A 23469-nucleotide genomic window follows, 5' to 3' on the forward strand; every position below is an offset into this window, starting at 1 on the left:
ACTTTGGAATCAGGTCATTCGGAGGTAGAACCTATCCAGACAAACTACGAGCTGTGTGAACCTTCCCACTGAGCCTTCGTGTTCTCATCTAGAGAAGGAGCCTTCTGACCCCTGGGCAGCCTACCTCGAGATGTGGTAGGAACAGTCATAAGGACGAGGAAAGACCCTTATTGGGCAGGTGTAGTAGTTAAGATTCTCCAGAGAAACAGAACCCATGGGATAGATAGATCCAAGTAGGGAATTGGCTCATGCTATTTGTGGAGGCTAGCAGGTCCAAAGTCTGTAGGGTAAGCTGAGAGGCTGGAGACCCAGAAAAAAAAGTTGACATTGGAGCTTGAGTCTGAAGGCCATCTGCTGGTGGTATTCTTTCTTCCTAAGGAAAGGTCGGCCTTTTTTCCTATTAAGACCTTCAACTGGTTGGATGAGGCCCACCCATGCTAGGAAGAGTATTCTGCTTTATTGAAAGTCTACTAAAAAAAAAAAAAAGCCTTCACAGAAAGATCTAGAATAACATTTGACCGAATATCTGTGTACCATGGCCCAGCCAGGTTGACCTACGAAGCTAATCATCACAGCAGAGAAGGGCCCTGTTCTTTCCCCATCTCAGGGACTTTTTTTTTTTTTTTTTTTGCCTTCTGGCTTATTTATTATTGCTAGACAGAGGCAGCCAGTGGGAGCCCTCTGGGGTTTTCATTTTGCACAGCTCTGGACGGAGTTGCGCGTCTGTCTTCCCCCTGGCCTGTGCACTCCTGGGCCGGTGTCCCATCCTTGCTCGGCCGGGGAGGTACCTGCTGAGGACCTACAGGTATCCACATGCATATGCCTGCTGAACACGCTGGCACGTGTATGTGCCCAGTGGTAGAACTAAAACCTGACTCTGGCTCAGCCCTTGCCTTGCTGTGTGTCCCTGAGCAAATAAATCCCCTCTCTGGGTCTCTTTCTCCTGGCTGCCCTCGTTGACTCTGACTTCCCAGGCCATGGAGATAACAGCTTCTCAAACATCATTTGCCAAGTGTCTGCCCATTCTAACACGAACCCTACCGGAGAGGTACCGTTGTCATCGCCATTTCACAGGTGGGGAAACTGAGGCACAAATAGGGCAGACGACGTAGCACGTGTCAGTCTGCCTGTTTGACCACAGGGTTGCCTCCCGAGGAGCCGGCTGGCCGACGTCCACGCTGCGGGGGTGGGCAGAAATCTGGATTGAGGAAGTCAGCTGGAAACTCACCCTGTGAGTTTCGGTTTCTAGACTCTCTTCCTGTGATTTGCCGTTTCCTGGATCTGGGCAAGGGAGTGGCGCATTCTCCTCTCTGCTGATCTGAGATCTACGGTTAGCAGCCGGCAGGAGCGGCAGGAGCGATGGGCATCTGGGGGTCGCATCTGTACTCCGTGCAGCCGGAGAAGCTGGAGGAGTTGATTCAGAACTCCCTGAGGCCCTATGGAGAATGTCAGAAGCAGATCGATGACACGGTGAACGCCATCTGTGCCTTCCTGGAGGAAACCAGGCAGCTCCCCCAAGTGATATGTGTGGCTAAAGTGAGTGGAAGGCTGGGGTCAGGGCTTCTGGGAGCCAGGAGGTGCCATGGCCACCGGAAGGAAGAGAGACGTGGGGCTGAGCACCTTCTGGGTGACAGGCCTTGGGTGAGGCTGGCTTCGCCTTGTCCTCTGCGCCCTCGAGTGGGTGATGGATATGGTGTGGAGCCTAGGGGCACAGCTTTACGGTCCAGCTCTGCCTTTACTCCTGTGCGCCCCGCAGCAGGTTGCTTAACCTCTCTGTTTCAGTCTCTGAATCTGTAAAATGGGAGAGGAATAATACGCACCTCAAACCGCAATGAGGCTTAAGTATATAATGTTCTTAGTACAGGGTCTGGTACATAGTTGGTGGCCAATAAATGAGCTGTGATTACCCACTGTTATTGTTTCTATCCTCCCCATGTTACAGAGGAGTAAACTGAGGCCGGTTGAGTTCGGTAAAACTACCCGAAGGTGGCTCTGTGGTTTCTCAAGGGCAACAGGGGGCGTCTCTCAGCGGGTAGAAATGTTTGGTGCTGTGGGCGTAAATCCCAGGGCTGAGGCTGGAGATTCCGGGCCTCTGGGGAGGAAAAGGTGCTGGGAAGGTGCTGGGACCCTAGGGTGGGAGGGAGTTAGAGATCCCCCAGCAACCTCCTCATGCTCACTGGCCCTGGAGCCCCGCTTCTCTTCAGTCACAGGGATTTCTGGCCTCTGCCTTATGCATGCCCAACAGCCCCAGCAGGAAAGATACCTGGACACTCGGTGTCCTTTCGCCCTGGCCCAGATGAGGAAACTGAGGCACGAGGAAGTTATTTACCAGCTGGAGGCAAAGCTGGACTTTAAGCCCAGATAGTGATGGGCTGAGTGCCCAGTCCGGTGGATTGCCACAAACAACATAACCTGTGTAACCTACACCTACCCCCCGACCCTCCTCTGTATCAGGTTGCCTGATATAAATGAAATCACGCATGGTGAGGCTTTAGCGTGTGGCTTCTTTGACCCATCCTGCTTACAAAATTGATGTTGTATGTAGGCATGTGTTTATCATTTCGTTGCTGAACAGTATTCCAAGGTGCGAATACATCACATTTGTTCGTTCTGTCGTCAATGGCCGTTTGAATGGCCTCCAGTCAGAGGCTCGTGTGAAATGTGCTGCCGTGAGCATCCTATTCAGGTCTTCGGGTGGTCAGATGGTGGCCAGCCACTCAATTTTAGGACTACGGTGACATTCGTGGCTTTTGCTTGATTGGAGAAGTGTTATCGCCTACGGGGGCGCCCTGTGACGCCAAAGGGTCCAGATTCTCACGTCTGCTTCTCCATCGTTGACAGGGTGGCTCCTATGGCAGGAAAACGGTGTTGAGGGGCAACTCTGATGGTACGATTGTCATCTTTGTGAGTGACCTTGAGCGGTTTCAGGATCAGAAAAAAAGCCAAGATGAAATCCTCAGCAAGATCTGGCAGGGGCTGAAAACCTGTCAGCTCACAATGAAGCTGGAGGCCAGAATGGAGATCCGGAAGCTCCATGGTAGGCTCATCTTCCAGCTGTCCACCAAATGGCAGAGCATCACTTTTGAGGTGCTCCCTGCTTACAACGCTCTGGGTGAGTGCTCCTGGGTGTGGAGGGCACTGGTCGGGAGGGGTGTGTTGAGAAAGCAAAGCCAAAGAAAGGGGTGGCAGACAGCCATGTGGGTCCTCCAGGCTGGGGATGAGATAGATATCACTGGTATGCTCCAAAGTGGGGGACCACATACCTTCAAGAGAGGAGGTCCCTCCTGCCCTAGGCTTCCTCTCTTCTCTAGAACGTCTCCCCCGCCCCCATCTCCTAATTGAGTTTGGAGAGAATGTCCTAGACTCTAGAATCTAGAGCAGAGTTTCTCAAACTGTGACAAGCACACAAATCAGCAGGGAACCTTGTGAAAAATGGTTCAGGAGATTGGGGCAGGACCCAGGATTCTGTATTTCTAACCAGGGCCATGCTGCTGGTCTGCACAACCATGCTTGGGGATTTGGGTGGAGTAAATGTTTGTTGGTTAGAGGAGAGGACGGGGCAAACATCTGGGAAAAGTTCAGCTGGGGCAGCATTTGGAGTCTGCTTTCTGACCAGGTCAACATCAAGGCAAAGGCAACTGGTTGGATGAATGGATGGTTGGTTGGTTGGTTGGTTGGATGGATGGATGGGTGAATAGATGTACAGGCATATGGATGGATGGATGGATGAATGGATGAACAGATGGATGGACGGATGGACGGATGATAGATTGGATGGATGGATGGATGGATGGATGAACAGATGGACGGACGGATGGACGGATGATAGATTGGATGGATGGATGGATGGATGGGTGAATAGATGTACAGGCATATGGACAGATGGACAGACCGATGGATGGATGATAGATGGGATGGATGGATGGATGGATATATGGATAGATGTACAGACAGATGGACGGATGGATGGACAGATGGACAAATGGATGGATGATAGATTGGATGGATGAATGGAAGGAATGACGGGAAAGAAGGAAGGAAAGAAAAAGCTCAGCATGGTTCCCACTGAGTCTCAAGCACAGGTACATAGAATCACAAACTTAAATGCCACAGCTGAAATTAAACCCTCTTTAAGCAAATAGGAAAACTGAAGGAAAGGAATGCCCCAGGGACACACAGTCAGTTACCGACAGAACTAGAATAAACTCCCGGATCTTCTAAACCCCAAGCCAGGATGCTTTTAGGATGGACACACACACACACACACACACACACGCTTCGGTGACTCATATTCACAGAAAGGCAACCAAGTTAGAGAAAAATATTTGGAAGGTAGGCAGCTCTCAGTTCCTATCCAGGTCCCACCCCTTACCCATTTTTGCCAACTATAAGATCAGACTAGAAGTGGCTAGTTTACGGGGCCTTTATAGGATGGCAAGAGTTGAGAGGACGTGCCTACCTCAAACAAGGGCTGCAGTCGTGAAGAGACCGAGTGTAACTCAGAATTCTTAGGAAATCCTCTGCTCTCCTCTTGTTCAGAGCATGGTGGCTGGGGACTGGGCCAGAGCGCCCTCTGCTGGGTTCACCCCAACCTGCAAGGATGGTGTGAAAACGAGAAATACGCTCTTCCTTGCATGTGGTATCCAGAGGCTGCCACCAGATGGCGCTAGACTTACATCTTGCACACCGAGATCCTTTTGGGAAAGGAAACCATGATTGCTTTCTGAGAAAAGTAACTTAGGGGTGAATTCTTAAATTCCTTTCTTTGCTAAATAGTTGCCCAACTAACGTGGCCTGTTCTCCACACCAGCTCCAGGCCAACTTCCACTGCTGTCCGGCTCCACTGCTGTCTCCCCAGGGTTTCAAACCCAAAGGCGAACTCTTCCTCTTATGTGACTTCTTAGTGTTTGCGTTTCCTCACCTGTTAAGTTAGTGGTTAATCGCGCCAACCACGTGGACTTTTGTGGCCCTGGCCTATTTCCCGCTACCTGAAAGGGCTTAAACTGTGTCTGGCATAGAGTAGGCGCTCAGCGAGTGTTAGCTACATTGTTGCCATCATCGAGGAGCGTAGAATGCTCTCTCCCTTGACCTCCTCGGGTGCCAAGAGCCCCGAACCATGTGTGGCTAAAAGTAGGAAGTCAGTAACTGTCAGGGCGAATGAAAGGAACAAGCTGGCTACTGGCTCCCTTTGTTCACGTGTTTGTAAAAAGTGCTTGTCAACAGTAGGGCTCGATGTAGCAAGAGTGGAGACCCTGAGGAAATCCTGGGACCTACTGACATGCCCCTCCCACTGCATTTGCGTCCTCACCCCACACCAAGTGGTTCTCAAACTTCAGCGGGTGTCAGAATCACCTGAAACTTAGTTAAAAACAAAACACACACACACACAAAAACCAGAGTCCCCAGCTGTCTCTACTGCAGACCTCCCGCAGAGCTAATTGGGGCTCGAGAGACCCGTATTCGTTGACTCGGGAGGCTCCTGGGCCCTATTCCAGAGAAGCTGGGCAGAATTCCCGCTGGTTTGAGAGCCACTCTCTGGCATCATGGGATCTGCTTCTGAGGGGAGTGTGCCTGCCTGTTGGCCTCTGACCCCAGCCTCCAGTAGCCTGCCTTCACCTCGCCTGCCTCCTCAGAGTCCCCGCACGCTTGACTCTCTGAAACAGAACATTCCCTGGCTGGGCTCAACAGCGGAATATATTGTCTGCGATACAGGAACCCTCTTTTCTTCCAGGTGAATGCCAGCCGCTCCAAGAGCATTTGTTAAAGAAGCCGTCGTTCCCCGCTAGTTTGGAATTCTCCCTTCCTCATTTATAACCGTGCTTTCGATCCCCCTGTTTCTGCTGACCTTGTCTTGGGCCAGCGGTTTTCACGACCGTGAATGCTAGACCACGTTTTGTTACCTAGCAAGGCAAGCCGTCCCTCACCTTTTGGGGGGAATACACCAGTTCCCTTACAGATGAGGCGACGGACGTGTGCTGTCGAGGCACGACAGACCCCCCGCTGTTGGCTCCCCGAACACCGGAAGGTCTGTGCTTCTCTGTCGCTCCAGGCTTAAGTGAGAAGCCCAGCCCCCAGATCTACCGAGAGCTCAAAAGAGCCCTGGATATGACAAAAGCCCTCCCCGGCGAATTCTCCGTCTGCTTCACAGAACTCCAGCAGAAGTTTTTTCACAACCGTCCCAGCAAACTGACAGACTTGATCCTCTTGGTAAAGTACTGGTACCAACAGGTAACTTTCCAATTATGTCATCTACTGCTGGCATCCGTTTCCTTTCAAGCGAGAGCACTCCGGTCCAGCGAAGTAGGACCCCCAGGTATACAGCCCACTGCGTCTTTATGTCCCCGTAAGCAGCATCCAGATCGACATAGGACGCGTTCCCTGCGTCCCAGCAGCCGCTTGAAGCCGTCTCCCGGTGAATGCCCCCCCCCCCCCCCCCGCCACGGCCACCGTCCTGACGTCCGTCCCCACAAATCAGTTCGGCTCTTTTTTGAGCTTGATATCAATGAAATGGCACCACAGGCGCTCTGTGTCTGCCACTTTGGGGCCGACGTGATGCCCGAGACGTTCGTCTCCGCGGTTGCCTATACTCGCGCTCGCTCGCCGTCTCGTGGGATTCTGTTCTCTTGGTCCACCGGGCTTGTATCCGCCCTGCTAGTGGGCGTTTGGGCCGCGTCCACATCGGGGCTATTGCGAATCAGGTTGCCACGGATGGTCCCTCGCACGTCTTTTCGTGAGTTTCAGCACTCATTTCTGTTGAATAAATACACAGGGTATGAGCTATATGGATACGTATGTGTAGATAGATACACGTACACACGACGTATTTGTAGATGTACGTGTGTATATAATAAACACATACGTAGGCTATAGTATATATTATTACATAGTATATAAAACACATAGCATTACATAAGTATATCATATGCAATACGTAACGTTATATAATATTAAATACATATGTAATAACGTATACATTTCACTTTAGTAAGTATGGCCAACGTGAGTTTTCCCAAATGGCTGTACCTAATGATACCCCATCGGCAACGTATGACAGCTTGAGGTGTCCCTTATCCTTGCCAGGATGTGACACTCTCACTCCACCACATTTTAGGCATGGTGTCATGTTCGTCACCGGGGGGGGGGGGGAGATGGCGACTTCCCATAGACGTCCGACTCCTTGATTTCGGGCCCCCGGCATGGGGGGCCTGGATCCCCAGATGAGCCACTGCCCCCTCTCTTCTCCCACAGTGCCAGGCAAAGCTGAAAGGGTCACCCCCGCTGCCCATGTATGCTCTGGAGTTGCTGACAGTCTACGCCTGGGAACAGGGGTGCGGAGCAGAAAACTTTGACATCGTGGAAGGCCTCAGGACCGTCCTGGGGCTAATCAAACAGCAGGAGCAGCTGTGTGTCTACTGGATGGTCAACTACAACTTTGAGAATGAGACGGTCCGGAACATTCTGCTGAGCCAGCTCCGGTCATCAAGGTACCAAACGTGCCTCCACCCTCTCTCTCTACCCGTTGCTCTGCACGTCAGGCTGTGCCCTTTAGAGTGAGGGCTCAGCCCCGTTCTTCCCAGCGGGGTCTGTCCGAAAGGGGGAGCCTGACCAATGTTTTTTCGCATTCCAAACCATCGTCCTATTTTGTCTTGTCCCCAAAACACTCAAGAGGGGGTTCTCGTATAGAAGGAAGGGACTAACCACTTTATTATGTTATTTTTTTAAGTTTATTTGTTTATTGAGAGACGGTGTGTGTGTGTGGGCATGAGCAGGGGAGGGGCAGAGAGAGGGAGAGAGAGAATCCCAAGCAGGCTCCCTCGCTGCCGGCACAGAGCCCAACACGGGGCTCGATCTCACGAACCGTGAGATCGATCGTGACCTGAGCTGAAGTTGAGAGTCGGACGCTTAACGGACTGAGCCGCCCAGGCGCCCCTGTTTTACTATGTTATTCGTAGAACATCTCTGCCAAGCAGAGACGGCAGGAGCTGAGGGTCGAAACTCTCAGACGAAGCACCTCAGGAAATGAGAGGAAGCTTGAATACTTGAGTCCAGGTTCCCGGACGCCCCGTCCAGGCCTCGTTCCCCAACACGGGTTTCTTCTTCCGCGTGCAGCCCAACTGATTTTTTTTTTTTTTCATCTAACGGAATTCCTAGGCCGGTCATCTTGGACCCAGCCGACCCGACCAACAACGTGGGCAAAGATAAGGCGTGCTGGCAAATGCTGCAGCAGGAAGCTCACATCTGGTTGTCATGTCTCAGCCCGAACGAGCCACCTGGGCCGTCGTGGAATGTTCTGGTGAGGGGGCTTCGCAAAGGCAGCTCGCGTCGTGCTGCAGGGAGGGCGGCCCGACACCCAGACTGGAGTCGGACCCCGAGAGCACCGCATGTGGATGTCCTCGTGCTGCTGTGGCAAAGGGGCTTACAGCGGCAGAAATTCATTCTCTCACAGATCTGGAGGCTAGAAGTCCAAGGTCGAGGTGGGGGCAGGGCTGTGCTCCCTCCGAAGGCTCCAGAGGAGGGTCCTTCCTTGCCTCTTCCAGCTCCTGGTGGCTGCTGGTGCTCCTGGGCCTGTGGCCCTGTGCCTCCCGTCCCCGCCTTCATTTTCACACGGCCTCCTCTGCTGTGTCTTCACAGCCTGTCTCTGCGTCTCCCTCCTTGTCTTCTTCTTTTTTCTTTGATGTTTATTCACTTTTGAGAGAGAGAGAGACAGAGCGCGAGCCAGGGAGGGGCAGAGAGAGACACAGACACAGAATCCAAAGCAGACACAGAATCCGAGCGGTCAGCACAGAGCCCGACGTGGGGCTCGAACTCACGAACCGTGAGATCGTGACCCGAGCCGAAGTCAGATGCTTAACCAACTGAGCCCCCCTGGGTCCCCCTGCAGGTTAGAGATCTCAATCGATGGCTGCAGGCGAGAGAGCAGGTGGTTAGGTCGTTTAGGACGTAACGGAGCGGAGCCCCAGGCAGATATACGGCAGCCGTCCCTGCAGAAACTGGAGAGCTGGTCAAGCGGCCGACTGTGGGGCAGACACAATGGCTTCCCCTCCCATCCCCCAAAGGGAAGCACATCTACCAACAGGGGATGCCCCTGCGCTCTCAGAGCTCGTCGGAGAAGGACAGTCCAACGAGAACGTTGTCAGTCTAGGCCACGGAATCCACTCGGTTTTCTGGGGGTCACGGGGTGCCCGTGAGGCCGGATAGAGGCCAACCAAATTCCACGTTTCACAGACGCGGGACTGATTGACATCCAAAGTCCGGTGGGCATGAATCTACCACTCCGTTTGGCTCAGGAAGTGGAGAGCCAACTGAGCAAGGAAGTGGGATATAAGTGAGATTCCCAAATTCCAGGGCCCCTGGACAGGAAGGACCCCGCGGACGGGATCCAGAAGGGATGTCGTACGGCCACTCCTTGTCCCGACGTTCACCGGACTCTGGTCTTTGCTCTCTGACCTCGATTTTCCCGGCTTCCTAAAACAGCTTTTAAAAAACTATCCCGCCCTCCCGGCTTTTATTCTGAAAACTTTCAAACGTATAGAAAGTTGCAGAAATGGTTCAGGGAACCCCTGTCTATGTAGACGCCCAAATGTTTAACTTTCTACCCCTTTAGCTACGTCCCAGTGGTCCCCATCATCGGTGTCGTATTTGTTGTTTCCACCGAGCCCTCTGAGTTTGCTTCCAGAGAAGGACGTGCTCTTAGCTCACCGCACGCAGCTCCCGGGGGGCTGGGGGCTGGCTGCCACCCCAAACTCTCCAGAACGTTCTTGGGGTGTGTGGATGCAAGCGCTGAGCGTTCTTCCCCCTTCCCAGCCAGCGCCACTGTATGCGACACCGGGCCACCTTCTGGATAAGTTCATCAAGGACTTTCTCCAGCCCGACAGAAATTTCCTGGGCCAGATTGCGACAGCTGTTGACATCATCTGTAGATTCCTTCAAAAAAATTGCTTTCCACATTCAGCTACAAGAGTTCAGAAAACTGTCAAGGTGAGTACTGGCCTCTTTCCCACGGGGTCTGACCGGCAGGGAGCGAAGCGGTTCCCGGAGCCCGGCAGGCCCGCCCTGCCAGCGGCTGGAGGGCAAGGGACGCGGGGAGGCGAGCCGGGGAGGTGGGCACCTAGGACCCTGGCTGTCAGTAGGGGGCGCCCGTGCGCTGCGTGCGTCATTAACAGCACGCCGTTGGGCTTCCTGGGCCGCCCCTGCTCTTGGGTACCTGCCCCTCTCCGGCCCCTGCCTCCCCATCACCTTCTCCGTGGGTCTCCTCTTCTGTCACGTTCTCACCTTCCCAGCACAGGGGCTACAATTCAAACCCCGGCAGGCCCCAAACTCCATATACGCTGAACCAAAGAGTGACCTCTTTCTTGCCTTGACCACCGGAGTCTGATTCGTCCTGTCAACTGAGCTAGAGATTCAGCAGACTGGGTCGTTCTTGTCCATGGCTCGAAGGCCACGGGCTAACACGCTTCCCTCCGTCTGTGCGCCAGCGACCAGATAACCAACCGAGCCACCCAGGCGCCCCCTCCGTCCCACCCGAAGGGAGCGGGGAAGCGCCCATACGCTGCCAGACAGACCTGGGTGCTTGCTGCCCCGAGACAGGTCCAATATCCCATAAGCCAAACGTGGAGTCAGATGTCTCACAGAGGCTCATCGGGGTGAAAACAGGCCGAGTTCATGGGCAACGTTAGAATTGTCAAGGCCTGTTCTTCCCTTCCTTCCCGAGATCCCCATTAACACAATGGTAGAAAGTAAGAAAAGGTACGATGGCACATTGAAGGAGAAGAAAATAGGAGGGCGCCCGGGTGGCTCGGTCGGTTAAGCGTCCGACTGCAGCTCAGGTCACGATCTCGTGGTTTGTGAGTGCGAGCCCCGCGTCGGGCTCTGCGCTGACGGCTCGGAGCCTGCAGCCTGCTTCGGATTCTGTGTCTACCCCTCTCTCTGCCCCTCCCCTGCATGCACTCTGTCTCTCTGTCTCCCTGTCTCTCAAAAATAAACTTTAAAAAAGAAGAAGAGAGAACCACGGGCACACAGGAAGGTGCTTTCTTTCTTCCTGAAGTTGGTTGCGAGCTGGGAAGTGTTGTCTGCTGGGTGACAGGGAAGGAAGGTGTCACCTGGAGAAGGTGAGGAGGGGGCTGTGACCCGGGAGAGGCCGGCCAAGGCCAACACCTGCAGACCAGCTGCGTGAATGAAGCAGGCTCGAGCATCTGATACGGGAAAGCGAACACCCTCCCCTCACCCCTAACCCGCTGCCGAGCATTTACTAATCGTGGGTAAAACAAACGTTTTCCCTGCAAATGTCGGGTGAACTTTCTGGGGCAACCAGGGCAGCAAGTGTGGAGGTTGGTGCCCTGAGCAGACCCCACCACACGTGCACTGAGATGGTTCTCCGTGAGGCAGCTGGCTTCTCTCCAACTCGCCCTCAAAGACGCCGATAAGCTAAAGAGCTGTGCCTACAGGCTGAGCCCCTCCAAATAGACAGGCTGAGCCGGCATACTGCCTAGGCTGCCTCGTGCAGGGGTGGCCAAACCAGGGCCAGGGAGCTAAAAAATGAACTGGCAGTTTTACAGAGTTGTTAGAGTAGAAAGGGAAGGAGGAAGAGGAGGAGGGGGAGGGAGGGAGGGAGGGAGGGAGAAGGAGTGAGGAGGAGGGAGGAGGAGGAAGGGAGAGGAGGGAGGGGGGAAGGAGGAGGAAGAAAAAGAGGAGGAAGGAGGAGGAGGAAGGAGGGAGGAAGAAGAGGAGGGAGGGGAGGAGGGAGAGGAGGAGGAGGAGGAAGGAGGGGAAGGAGGAAGAAGGAAAAGAGGAGGGAGGAGGAGGAAAGAGGGAGGAAGAAGAGGAGGGAGGGGAGGAGGGAGAGGAGGAGGAGGGAGGAGGAGGGAGGAGGAGGAAGGGAGAGGAGGGAGGGGGGAAGGAGGAGGAAGAAAAGAGGAGGGAGGAGGAGGAGGAGGAAAGAGGGAGGAAGAACAGGAGGGAGGGGAGGAGGGAGAGGAGGAGGAGGGAGGAGGAGGGAGGAGGAGGAAGGGAGAGGAGGGAGGGGGGAAGGAGGAGGAAGAAAGAGAGGAGGGAGGAGGAGGAGAAAGGAGGGAGGAAGAGGAGGAGGAGGGAGGAGGAGGAAGGAGGGAGGAAGAAGAGGAGGGAGGGGAGGAGGAAGAGGAGGAGGAGGAGGAAGGGGGAAGGAGGAGGAAGAAAAGAGGAGGGAGGAGGAGGAGGAGGAAAGAGGGAGGAAGAAGAGGAGGGAGGGGAGGAGGGAGAGGAGGAGGAGGGAGGAGGAGGGAGGAGGAGGAAGGGAGAGGAGGGAGGGGGGAAGGAGGAGGAAGAAAAGAGGAGGGAGGAGGAGGAGGAGGAAAGAGGGAGGAAGAACAGGAGGGAGGGGAGGAGGGAGAGGAGGAGGAGGGAGGAGGAGGGAGGAGGAGGAAGGGAGAGGAGGGAGGGGGGAAGGAGGAGGAAGAAAGAGAGGAGGGAGGAGGAGGAGAAAGGAGGGAGGAAGAGGAGGAGGAGGGAGGAGGAGGAAGGAGGGAGGAAGAAGAGGAGGGAGGGGAGGAGGAAGAGGAGGAGGAGGAGGAAGGGGGAAGGAGGAGGAAGAAAAGAGGAGGGAGGAGGAGGAGGAGGAAAGAGGGAGGAAGAAGAGGAGGGAGGGGAGGAGGAAGAGGAGGAGGAGGGAGGAGGAGGAAGGGGGGGAAGGAGGAGGAAGGAGGAGGAAGAAAAAGAGGAGGAAGGAGGGAGGAAGAGGAGGAGGGAGGGGAGGAGGAGGAGGAGGGAGGAGGAAGTGGAGAAGCCTGTGTGGCAGGGACATACATACCCCACACTTAACTATCTGACCCCATACAGAAAGTTTGCAGACCCTTGTACCTAAATCATGAATATTCATCCCGGAATCCCCAGATCCCCAGAGGAAACACGAATGAGAGAACAAACGAGAACTTTTAGCGTACTGATTGCATCCAGTTTGATTTCTCTCAGGTGACAGGAATCCAGACAAAGCTAAATGCCGTTTAGGAGGCATCTCTAGAAAGTTGACTTGAGCAGCAGGTAATTTGTACCTAGCCCATCTGTTGTTTGTGTGCAAATAAGCATATCGAAGGGCATGAGAAAACCTTTGGAGCCAAACTATCCCAGGAAAAGGTGAACATCCTGCTTTGAACTCAGCCCTGACTGGACCCTAACCTGGAACTACCCCCTCGGCAACCTCACTGGCACCGGCCCACGGGGGCAAGGGGCTCAGGGTCTAGAAAATGCTCTAACTCAGCTTGCCTTTCTTCGCTAGGGAGGGTCGACCGGCAAAGGCACGGCTCTGAAGACGGGCTCCGATGCCGACCTCGTGGTGTTCCCAGACTCGCTTAAAAGCTACACCTCCCAAAAAAGTGAGAGGTGCAGTATCATCAAGGAAATCCGTAAACAGCTAGAAGCCTGTCAGCAGCAGAAAAAGCTCGAAGTGAAGTTTGAGATTTCAAAATGGAAGGCTCCCAGGGTGCTGAGCTTCTCTCTAAAATCCAGAGTGCTCAACGAAAGGGTTGACTTTGATGTGCTGCCTGCATTTAATGCGCTAGGTGAGACCCCCCAGACCTTAGCTTCTGGAGGAGGAAAGATAGGGTCTGGGGTGATGGGGCCAGGCGGGTGGAGGGAAAGCCACGTGACTTAGTGATGATGACTCACGGGTCTAGTGCCCCCAGCAGGTGGCAGGAGTCATAGCAACAACACCTTACCCCTGTGGACATCTTTTTTCTTTTCTTTTCTTTTAAAAAAAAATTTTTAATGTTTATTTTGAGGGAGAAAGAGAGAGAGCACAGGCTCCAGGCTCTGAGCTGTCAGCACAGAGCCCGACGCGGGGCCCGAACCCACAAACTGTGAGATTGTGACCTGAGCCGAAGTTGGACACTTAACTGACTGAGCCACTCAAGCACTCCCCTCCCCACCATGGACATTTTCATTCTCCTTGGTCACTTAAGTATCCCGACGATGTCCAGCACCCACATCTTATATGGGTCCTGCGGTATGACTCATAATACCTATCAAAGAATGGGGTACAGAGGCGTTCTGTACACATTTATAGATAAAACGCTTCAGGTATTAGTGAAGGAAATTAACAAACAGACTGTGGGAAGAATTCTGAAGCAAAGACAAGAAATCTGAGTGCCGTCAATCTTAGGAAAAAAATCTACTTTGGAAATCCAATTCATGAATGACAGATACATCATTTTGTATTAACAGAAACCAAGGTGAGGCACCTGGGTTGAACATCCAACTTCGGCTCAGGTCACGATCTCACAGTTCGCGAGTTTGAGCTCCACATCGGGCTCGCTGTTGTCAGCATAGAGCCTGCTTTGGATCCTCTGTCCCCCTCTCTCTGCCCCTCTCCAGCTTGCATATGCTCTCTCTCTCTCAAAAATAAATAAATCTCAAAAAAAGTGTTTTAAGAAAAAAAAAGAAAGCAGGCTATTTCAGACATTCTTCAAATCAGAATCAAGAAGACTCTGGTACCTTCCCTCCGAATGGTTCTTAGTGTCTCTAGGGAGGAAATAACAGTATAGATTAGGGTTTGGCTAAATTTTTTTTTTTTTTTTAGTAAAAGCAAGGTGGCAAGTATTTTCAGCTTTGAGGACCATACAGTATCTGTCACAATTACTCAACTCTGCCACTATACCCTGAGAGCAGCCAGGGACAATACATAGCAGTATTGTCAGCCATGGGCAGTGCATGGCAGCGTTCCAATAAAACTTTATTTGCAAAAACAAGAAGTGGGCCAGATTTGGCCTACAGGCCATAGTTAGCAAACTGCCCATCGGCTCAGTCTAGATCTTTCTGTGTGATGAGAATGTTATATACCTACTGAGAGCTTGAAATGTGGCCAGTAGGACTGAGGAACTAAATTTTTAGTTTTGTTTCCCCTTAATTAATTTGGATGCATATAACCACAATGGACAGTGCAATTCTAGATAATACTTTAGTAATAGCACCTGCATTCATATAGACTGTATAATTTTTAAAAATATCTCATTACTCTGGAGATGCTCCCAGTATCTTCGACATCAGTCATTCAAATATACTAATAGAGTTCCAAGTCATTTCCCAGGTTTCATTGTATTTGTGAAAAATGTTTGAAAATGGTTCCTTTTTAAAATTTAAATTCAAGTTAGTTAACATACAGTATAGTCTTGGCTTCAGGAATAGAACCCACTGATTCATCTCTTACAAAGGACTCCTGGTGCTCATCCCAAAAAGTGTCCTCCTTAATGCCCGTCACCCATTTAACCCACTCCCCCACTCTACCCCCCTCCAGCAACCCTCAGTTTGTTCTCTGTATTTAAGAGTCTCTTATGGTTTGCCTCCCTCTCTGTCTTTATCTTATTTTTCCTTCCCTTCCCCTATGTTCTTCTGTTAAGTTTCTCACGTTCCACATAGGAGTGAAATCATAGGATATCTGTCTTTCTTTGACTCATTTCACTCAGCATAATACCCTCCAGTTCCATCCATGTTGTGGCAAATGGCAAGATTTCATTCTTGTTCATGGCCGAGTAGAACATATATATCCTATCTTCTTTATCCATTCATCAGTCGATGGGTATTTGGGCTCTTTCCATACTTTGGCTATTGTCGATAGGACTTCGATAAACATGGGGGTGCATGCGTCCCTTCGAAACAGCACACCTGTATCCCTTGGATAAATTCCTACTCGTGCAATTGCTGGGTCGTAGGGGAGTTCTATTTTTTAACTTTTTGAGGACCCTCCCCACTGTTTTCCAGAGCGGCTGCACCCGTTTGCACTCCCACCCGCCGTGCATAAGCGTTGCCCCTTTCTCCGCATCCTCGCCAACATCTGTCGTTTCCTGAGTTAATTTTAGCCATCGCACAGGTGTGAGGTGGTATCTCATTGTGGTTCTGATTTGTGTTTCCCTGATGACGAGTGATGCTGTGCATCCACATGGGAAGGCACAATCTAAATATCTCCCCCGTGCTAGGTCAGCTGAACTCCGGCTCTACACCCAGCCCCAAGGTCTACGCGGAGCTCATTGACCTGTATAAATCCTCAGACGCCGAGGGGGGAGAATTTTCCACCTGTTTCACGGAGCTGCAGTGCAACTTCGTGGCCTTCCGACCCATCAAGCTGAAGGATTTAATTCGTCTGGTGAAGCATTGGTACAAACAGGTACGACTGCTCGTATTCCAGCGATCCGGTTATCGTTTTCATCATGCTCTGTGACCTTCACGTCAGTACGTAACCAGTGCTCCGTGTGCCCACGCTCTCCCACGCTGGGGGTGCTGAGCCACTTTCGGGAATCTGTCCACTGATCCTGACTGTCTCTGTGCGTCCCGTCACCAACCCCCATTAAGTGGGGCGAGGTAGGGAGGACCCCCTCCCATCAACACTGCCGCGGGTGGTTTATTTTACCTTTGCTTTGACACCCAGAGAACTCCGCAGGAACCCAGGTTACTCTGCGTACAAAGGGCGGATGAAGTTGGGATTTGCGTGCCTACAGGTCAGTGGCACGGCTGACCTTCTGCTCCGCGCCCGTAAGAGGCACAGATGCCATCCTTGGAAGACAGGCGGGACCAGGGGCTGCATTTTCTCTAACCGTTAGCCTGCCTTCGCTTCCGTCACCTGTCTCGCACACAAGGGAGTGTCCGAGAATTTCCATGACAGCAGACCTCCGGCACAGTGCCGGCTCTTTCCTGAGACGCCTCCTGCCAGCGTCCAGCTCCCTGAAGCCTGAGGCGGACACTGGGCCCCGTGGTTTCCATCCCAGAAGCTCAGAGAAATGGCCACACCCCCAGCCCCGGGGTGCTCAGAGGGCTTGAGGCTGCGCTGTGACCTTGAGCAAGTCCCTTCCCCTCCCTAACCTGCTTGTCTTCATCAGAAACGTCCATCTGTGCCTGCTTGGTGGGGTGGCCAGAGGGTTAGGGATGACCCGTAGAATGTCCGGCCCCACAGCCAGCACACGGCAGGGGTTTTCTCAACGGTAGCTGTATTACAGCTCCAGGGAGTGCTAGATGGTCGGAGCACAAGGCGGAAACCTGCGTGTGCTGCTGAGGGAGCCCCTGCAAAGCTACCCTGCTCAGACCTGCCCCAGACCATCCCATGGGCCCTGCGGCTCCTGGCCCAGTTGCCCTGCTGGGGCCCCAGCGGTCATCAGCGTGCGGTCTCCGGCAGGCTGGCTGAGCTCACTGCACCTCCCTGCTCTCGCCGGTATCGTCTGACATCCCCCTCTTCCCTCAGTGTGAAAGGAAACTGAAGCAAAAGGGGTCTCTGCCCCCGAAGTACGCCTTGGAGCTGCTCACCATCTACGCCTGGGAGCAGGGGAGCGGGGCAGAGAATTTCGACACCGCCGAGGGATTCCGGACGGTCCTGGAGTTGGTCACAAAATACCAGCAGCTCTGTGTCTTCTGGACGGTCAATTACAACTTTGAGGATGAGACCGTGAGGAACTTCCTACTGAGCCAGATCCAGAGAACCAGGTGCTCCAAACCCTGCCCCTTCCTTTTTTTTTTTTAAATCTTTATTTTTGAGAGAAAGAGAGAGAGAGAGACAAAGCATGAGCAGGGGAGGGGAAGAGAGAGAGGGAGGCACAGAATCCGAAGCAGGCTCCAGGCTCTGTGCTGTCAGCACAGAACCTGACGCGGGGCTCGAACTCACAAACCGTGAGATCATGACCTGAGCCGAAGTCGGTCGCTCAACTAAGCCACCCAGGCGCCCCCTGCCCCTTCCTTTTCTTAACCTGACTCCCTCCAATGCTATTTCAGCGACCCGGATTCTCCTCCCTGGGGTCATGATTCGTGATTCCCCATGTTTGAAGCAGAAGAGGGAGTTTGGTGGGGGTGGAAAGGTGCCGGCCAACAGAACTTGCCATAGTCTCTGGGGAGAAACTCCTCGGGGCTTGGGGATGGGAGAAAATGTCATCCAGGAGGAACAGAGAAGGAAGGACCAAGGTACCAGGAGCCTGGGATGCGTCCATCTTTCCAGGCCGAAGGGAAAGTGTGGATTCGTTAGCAGATCTTAGAGGTGTGGAAGTAGAAATGTGTCCCTGAGAAATAATGCTGTCATTCCTTCATGGCCGATTCATCCTACCAGAGGGAGTTTTATTACATCGGATTCTACCTCCCCTTTCGGATCTGTACCCCACAAGACCGCTACCCTTCAAGAATAGGGGGGAACCTTAGTGTATCCACTCAGTGCCCCCAGCAGAGCACAAAAACAGAGGATGCAAAAAGAAAGAAAATTAAAAAAAGCTTTGAGAAGGAATAGAGGGGAAGAAGGAGAGAGCAAAATACCATGGGCTGCCTCCTGTGGGTGTGGCCCACATGACATTACAATTGATTCAATTCTGCGTCATTTTTCTTTTTTTTTTTCTTTTTTTTCAACGTTTTTATTTATTTTTGGGACAGAGAGAGACAGAGCATGAACGGGGGAGGGGCAGAGAGAGAGGGAGACACAGAATCGGAAACAGGCTCCAGGCTCTGAGCCATCAGCCCAGAGCCCGACGCGGGGCTCGAACTCACGGACCGCGAGATCGTGACCTGGCTGAAGTCGGACGCTTAACCGACTGCGCCACCCAGGCGCCCCCCGCGTCATTTTTCAACTGCCCTAACGTGAAGGAAATGTGTATATTACGCCATCCTGTGTATACTGAGTGACACCTTTCAAAACACTTCCAACAAATGTAATTGAATTCTAGAAAATTGCTTTGAGCTATATCAGAATATTTGAGTTCCTGGCGTCTAAAACATAGGACACATTATTTTACGGCTAAGAGTAGAATGGGGCCCCCGTTCTGAGGCCACTGGTTTAAAAACATTTTTTAAATATTTATTTAGTTCTGGGGCGCCTGGGTGGCGCGGTCGGTTAAGCGTCCGACTTCAGCCAGGTCACGATCTCGCGGTCCGTGAGTTCGAGCCCCGCGTCAGGCTCTGGGCCGATGGCTCGGAGCCTGGGGCCTGTTTCCGATTCTGTGTCTCCCTCTCTCTCCCCCTCCCCCGTTCATGCTCTGTCTCTCTCTGTCCCAAAAATAAATAAACGTTGGAAAAAAAAATTTTTTTTTAATAAAAAAAAAATAAATATTTATTTAGTTTTGAGAGAGAGAGAGAGAGAGAAAGAGGGCAAGCAGGAGAGGGGCAGTGAGAGAGGGAGACCCAGAATCCCAAGCAGGCTCCAGGCTCTGAGCTGCCAACACAGAGCCTGACGCGGGGCTTGAACTCATGAACCGTGAGATAACGTCCTGAGCCAAAGTCAGACGCTTGGGCCACTGACCCACCCAGGCGCCCCTGAGGCCACTGGTTTTACAGAGTATGCGTGTAATGCTCCTGCGTCTTCTTCAGGCCCGTGATCTTGGACCCGGCTGACCCCACTGGTGACGTAGGTGGAGGGGACCGATGGTGCTGGCATCTTCTGGCAAAAGAAGCTACCGAGTGGCTGTCCTCTTTCTGCTTCAAAGATGGGACTGGATATCCTGTACGATCGTGGAAAGTGCCAGTAAGAATAATCTAAAGGGAACGTCATCCGGAGGATTACCCGGTGACAAGCTTAAACCAAAGAGCTTCTCCTGCCATAGCAACCTGGAATTCATTCGGCCACAAGTAACAGAGAGCCCGACACAGGAGCTGACACAGTTTGGCTTTTTCCTTCCTGTTACAAGAAATCCTAAGGCAGGGCAGCCAGGGCTCATGCAGCAGCCCCACGGTGCTTTCCTACCAGCGGGTCTCCTCCCCACGGCACTGTTGGCATTTAAGGGTCCGACGGTTCTTGGCACCGGGACTTGTCCTGGGCTGTGTCAGGTGCTGAGCAGAATTCCTGATCTCCACCCACTCGAGGCCACAATTAAAAATGTCTCTGGACATTTGCCTCATGCCGTGCGGGGAGCACCATGCCCACCCCCCCCCCCCCCCGCCCCGGGTGAGAACCCAGCTTTAGAAGCTAACTCTGGAGTTTGCTTCAGTGATCAAGATCCCCACTGCGGCCAGTCCGCAAAAATTGTCCCTGGGCATCCTCACCTTCTCAGATACACTTCCTTCTTTTTTTTTCTGACTCTTTTAACCAACGCTTTTAACTGCTTAGCCTATGTGTTATTCTCGCACGTGTATTTCTTTCTTTCTAGACAGTGCAGACTCCAGGAAGTTGCGGATGTTCTCATTCAGAAGTCATAGGATCCTGGAGCCCTAATGCTAGAAGAAACTTCTAGAGGTCATCTGGCAGCTGCTTTTCAAAGAACCAGTTCGCTGCGTAGAATCGCAGTCCCTTGGCAATCTCTACCACTCCGTCTCTCGCCTCTTCGGCTCCTCTTGAAATCAAGACCACTAAGTCCTTCATAGCGTCACCCTGCTGAACTCTTGCTCTGTAAGTGACCCGCCTTAACAAAAATACCTGCTCTCATCCAGCTTCGTGGGCGCCATATTTCTCTCAGCCATTGTGTTTCATGGGCGCCATATTTCTGTCAACCGTTGTGTGTTTTCCAAGTTGCTCCTTCCTTTTCCTTCAAGCCTTAGCACGGGGATCTCTCCGTGTTCCCAAACGGAAGCCCTTCACCGGCCGCTCGGTTCCTATAATTCCATGACCTTGCTCTCACGCTCCTCCACATTGCCTGCCTCTTGTCTGTTTCCCTCCACCCCTGCTGCACCTGCTGAATTGAAGGTCTCCCCAGCCAGTAGTGAGCCAATGTCTTTTTTAGCCCTTTAAACCCTCCAAAGGCTTGGATTATAACTGTTGCATTACATATATAATAGCTTATTGTCTTTTCCTTCTGAGCCTACATTTCCCCCCATCCATGAGTGCCTTCTTGCCAAATCTAAAGGCTTTATGCTCTGGCTTTAGCTTCAGAGATACTTGAATGTCTAAGTGTTTTAACCTCATTCATCCGCTTAAAGTTTTATTAACACCACATACGCTGTCATATAATAAGGAATGTATCTAGTCTTTGTCCCCAGATCCTGGCACAGAGCTTCAGAACCCCTTGGAATTATCTGATAGGAGAGTCTTTTCCATTCATAAGGAGCCCCTTCCAACCATCCCTGAGTTTATGCTAACTAGGTTTGGGCCCTTAGGTAACAGCTTCATGGGAAGGACTGGCCATGCCCCAGAAATGCCAGGCATGTGATTAGAGTGTTGCAACCCCCAGCCGCGTCCCCCCCCCCCAACCTCCCAAGAGGAGAGGGGGCTGGAGATTGAGTTCAAGCACACGGCGAACGATTTAATTAATCGTGGCTCTGTAATGAAACTTCCAGTCCAGACTCTGGACAACAAGGCTTGGAAAGCTTCCTGGTGGGCGAACATATCAGGGTGTGGTGACGGTGCATCCTGACTCCATGGGGAAGGGAGTTTCTGCACTTGGGACCCTTCGAGCCCTCACTTCCTGTGGCTGTTTGTCTGTATCCTTTATAATAAGATGGTGATTTAAGTCTGGCGTTCCCCCTGAGTCCTGTGAGTCATTCTAGCAGGTTATTGAACCTACAGGGGGTCATGGGAAAGCCCTGAATTTGTGGCCAAGTCCGACAGGAGTGCCAGTAGTCTGAGGACGCCTCTTGCAGCTGGCATCTGAGGAGGGGGCGGTCTTGCCGGGACCTTGCCCCCTACCCCATGGGGTCTGCACCAGCTCCAGGTAACGTCAGAGTTGGACTGACCTGCAGGACGGTCATGCCAGTGAGCCAGTGTTGGGATATACCACCATTCTTGTCCCAGGACAGGGGCGAAGGAACGAGCGATGACCGAGGTTGAAGAAAGAATGACCGCTGAGTTCCCACCTACGCAGTCTACAGCTAGTTACCAGACCCTTCTAGACGCCTAAACTTGCACTTCAGACATAGGAGACCATAAGACCCTGCTGCATCCTCACAGAGCTTACGACGTCGCTAGAGGTGCATCACCTAAATCCCTCAAATAGAGATGAAGAACTATTGACAACCTCGGGCTAAGCGGTCGGCGTGGAGTGGATTAAGGCCTGTAACCATAAAGCAAGCGACTCACAGAGTCCCAAAGGAAGGAACCACCCTGGTCCTTTTCTGCCAATGTCTTCTCGGCATTCAACAGACATTTAAGTTCATTAAGAGCAAAGAGAGCATTCATTCGTCACCATCAAGAAACCGACGGTCATGGGTCAGCCCTGGGAGGAACGAGGGCACCAACTCTTTTTTCAGAAATTGGCAACTCACGGGAGCGCCCGGGTGGCTCAGTCGGTGAAGCGTCCGACTTCGGCACAGGTCACGATCTCGCGGTTCGTGAGTTCGAGCCCTGCGTCAGGGGCTCTGGGCTGACGGCTCAGAGCCTGGAACCCGCTTCGAATTCTGTGTCTCCCTCTCTCCCTGCCCCTCCCCCGCTCGTGCTCTGTCTCTCTGTCTCTGTCTCTCTCTCTCTCTTAAAAAATAAACATTAAAAATTAAAAAAAAAGCAAGTGAAAGGGAAATGAGCCAAGAACATAGCCAGAATCCAGTTAGGCACAGCGCAAGGTCAAGATCCCAGGCCCGTCATCCGCTCTCAGCTTCCCTGGCAACGAGGCCCCCCACTCACCCCAAAGGAAGTAAGCGATGTTGACAAGCAGGGCAAACGGCCAAAGGCCCAGGAAGCGTTTGGGAAGAGTGTGAAAGGCAGACCACAAGTCAGGCCACCAATGGGGAGAATTTGCGGATGAAAGGACTGTCCGGGGCCTTGTCTGCCGGAGGGTTTCAGCTGCTCTGAGCCGAGGCTTCAGCTGCTCTGAACCGAGCTGCTCTGACCAAGGCTAAGCTTGGTCGGGTCGGAGTAGGTAAAACTTATCACTCTCGTTCTGTTTCTTGATATCAGTGCCTGCGGTGAATCTCATACAAGGAGAAGATGAAGAAGACTTACTCTCTGTCTTTGCTGGGGCTGCCTTGGGGGAGCTGGCCTAGATCCACCCAGAGTGGGGTGTAGACCCGTGAGAGCTAGCCTGGGTCCGCCCAGAGTGGGGTGTAGACCCGGAGAGAAGCACTGGGAGCAGAATAGGAGGACTCCAGTAACCCAACCCGGCACGCGTGCCTCGGAGGGAGTTCCTCAGAGATGTGCTGGATCCGAGGCCTCTCTCTTCCCTTTCCCTTTGCCGTGGGACCGGGATGGGGCTTCCAGGGGAGAACCTCTCGTGTTCTGAGGGACAAGGCTCCAGCTGCCAGAGCAGGAAGTCACGGCCAGGAGGAGGCGAAGGGCTCAGTTGTTGTGACAGCGTATGCGGGCTGGGGGTGGCGGGGTCAGCCAAGGGGACCCTTCCCCAAGGCCTGGCCACGGCGATGGCCAGAATAATGGGAGAGCCAGCGGGGGCCACTGTGAGCTCTGACAGAGGGAAGAGCAGACCCCACCCAAACCACGGAGGCCTGGGAAAGCCAGCATGCGTGTGGCAGGCAGAATACGAGCCCCCCAAAGATGTCCGCACCCTCCTTCCTGGAGCCTGTGAATACATAACCTGGCCTGCCAAAAGGGCCCCCGCAGATGTGACTGAGTAAAGGGTCTTGAGAGGAGGAGAGGTTTCTGAGTGCTCAGGTGGGCCCAGTCTCATC

The 23469-nt window shown here is 52.8% G+C and overlaps 1 protein-coding gene across 3 annotated transcripts; it reads left to right on the top strand.

Annotated features, from left to right (window-relative positions):
* Nucleotides 1-1232: 1232 nt before the first annotated feature.
* OAS2 (2'-5'-oligoadenylate synthetase 2) lies at nucleotides 1233-22244 on the top strand. Of its 3 annotated transcripts, XR_007145710.1 has the most exons (12): nucleotides 1233-1536; nucleotides 2842-3112; nucleotides 6050-6228; nucleotides 7249-7484; nucleotides 8143-8293; nucleotides 9805-9978; nucleotides 13250-13532; nucleotides 15942-16129; nucleotides 17198-17436; nucleotides 19294-19447; nucleotides 20070-20308; nucleotides 21647-22244. XR_007145710.1 is itself a non-coding variant. In XM_047827136.1 (11 exons), exons 1-11 carry the CDS (start codon nucleotides 1360-1362, stop codon nucleotides 20151-20153), a joined length of 2136 nt encoding a protein of 711 aa, XP_047683092.1. In that variant the 5' UTR covers nucleotides 1233-1359; the 3' UTR covers nucleotides 20154-21370. The 3 variants fall into 3 exon arrangements, 2 of the variants coding, with proteins under 2 accessions (XP_047683092.1, XP_047683093.1); XM_047827136.1 differs by lacking the exon at nucleotides 21647-22244 and having other exon boundaries at nucleotides 20070-21370; XM_047827137.1 differs by lacking the exon at nucleotides 21647-22244 and having other exon boundaries at nucleotides 1234-1536; nucleotides 8152-8293; nucleotides 20070-21370.
* Nucleotides 22245-23469: the final 1225 nt, after the last annotated feature.

Source organism: Prionailurus viverrinus, chromosome D3 (assembly GCF_022837055.1).
Source record: "Prionailurus viverrinus isolate Anna chromosome D3, UM_Priviv_1.0, whole genome shotgun sequence".
In the NCBI taxonomy this organism is placed as follows: domain Eukaryota; kingdom Metazoa; phylum Chordata; class Mammalia; order Carnivora; family Felidae; genus Prionailurus; species Prionailurus viverrinus.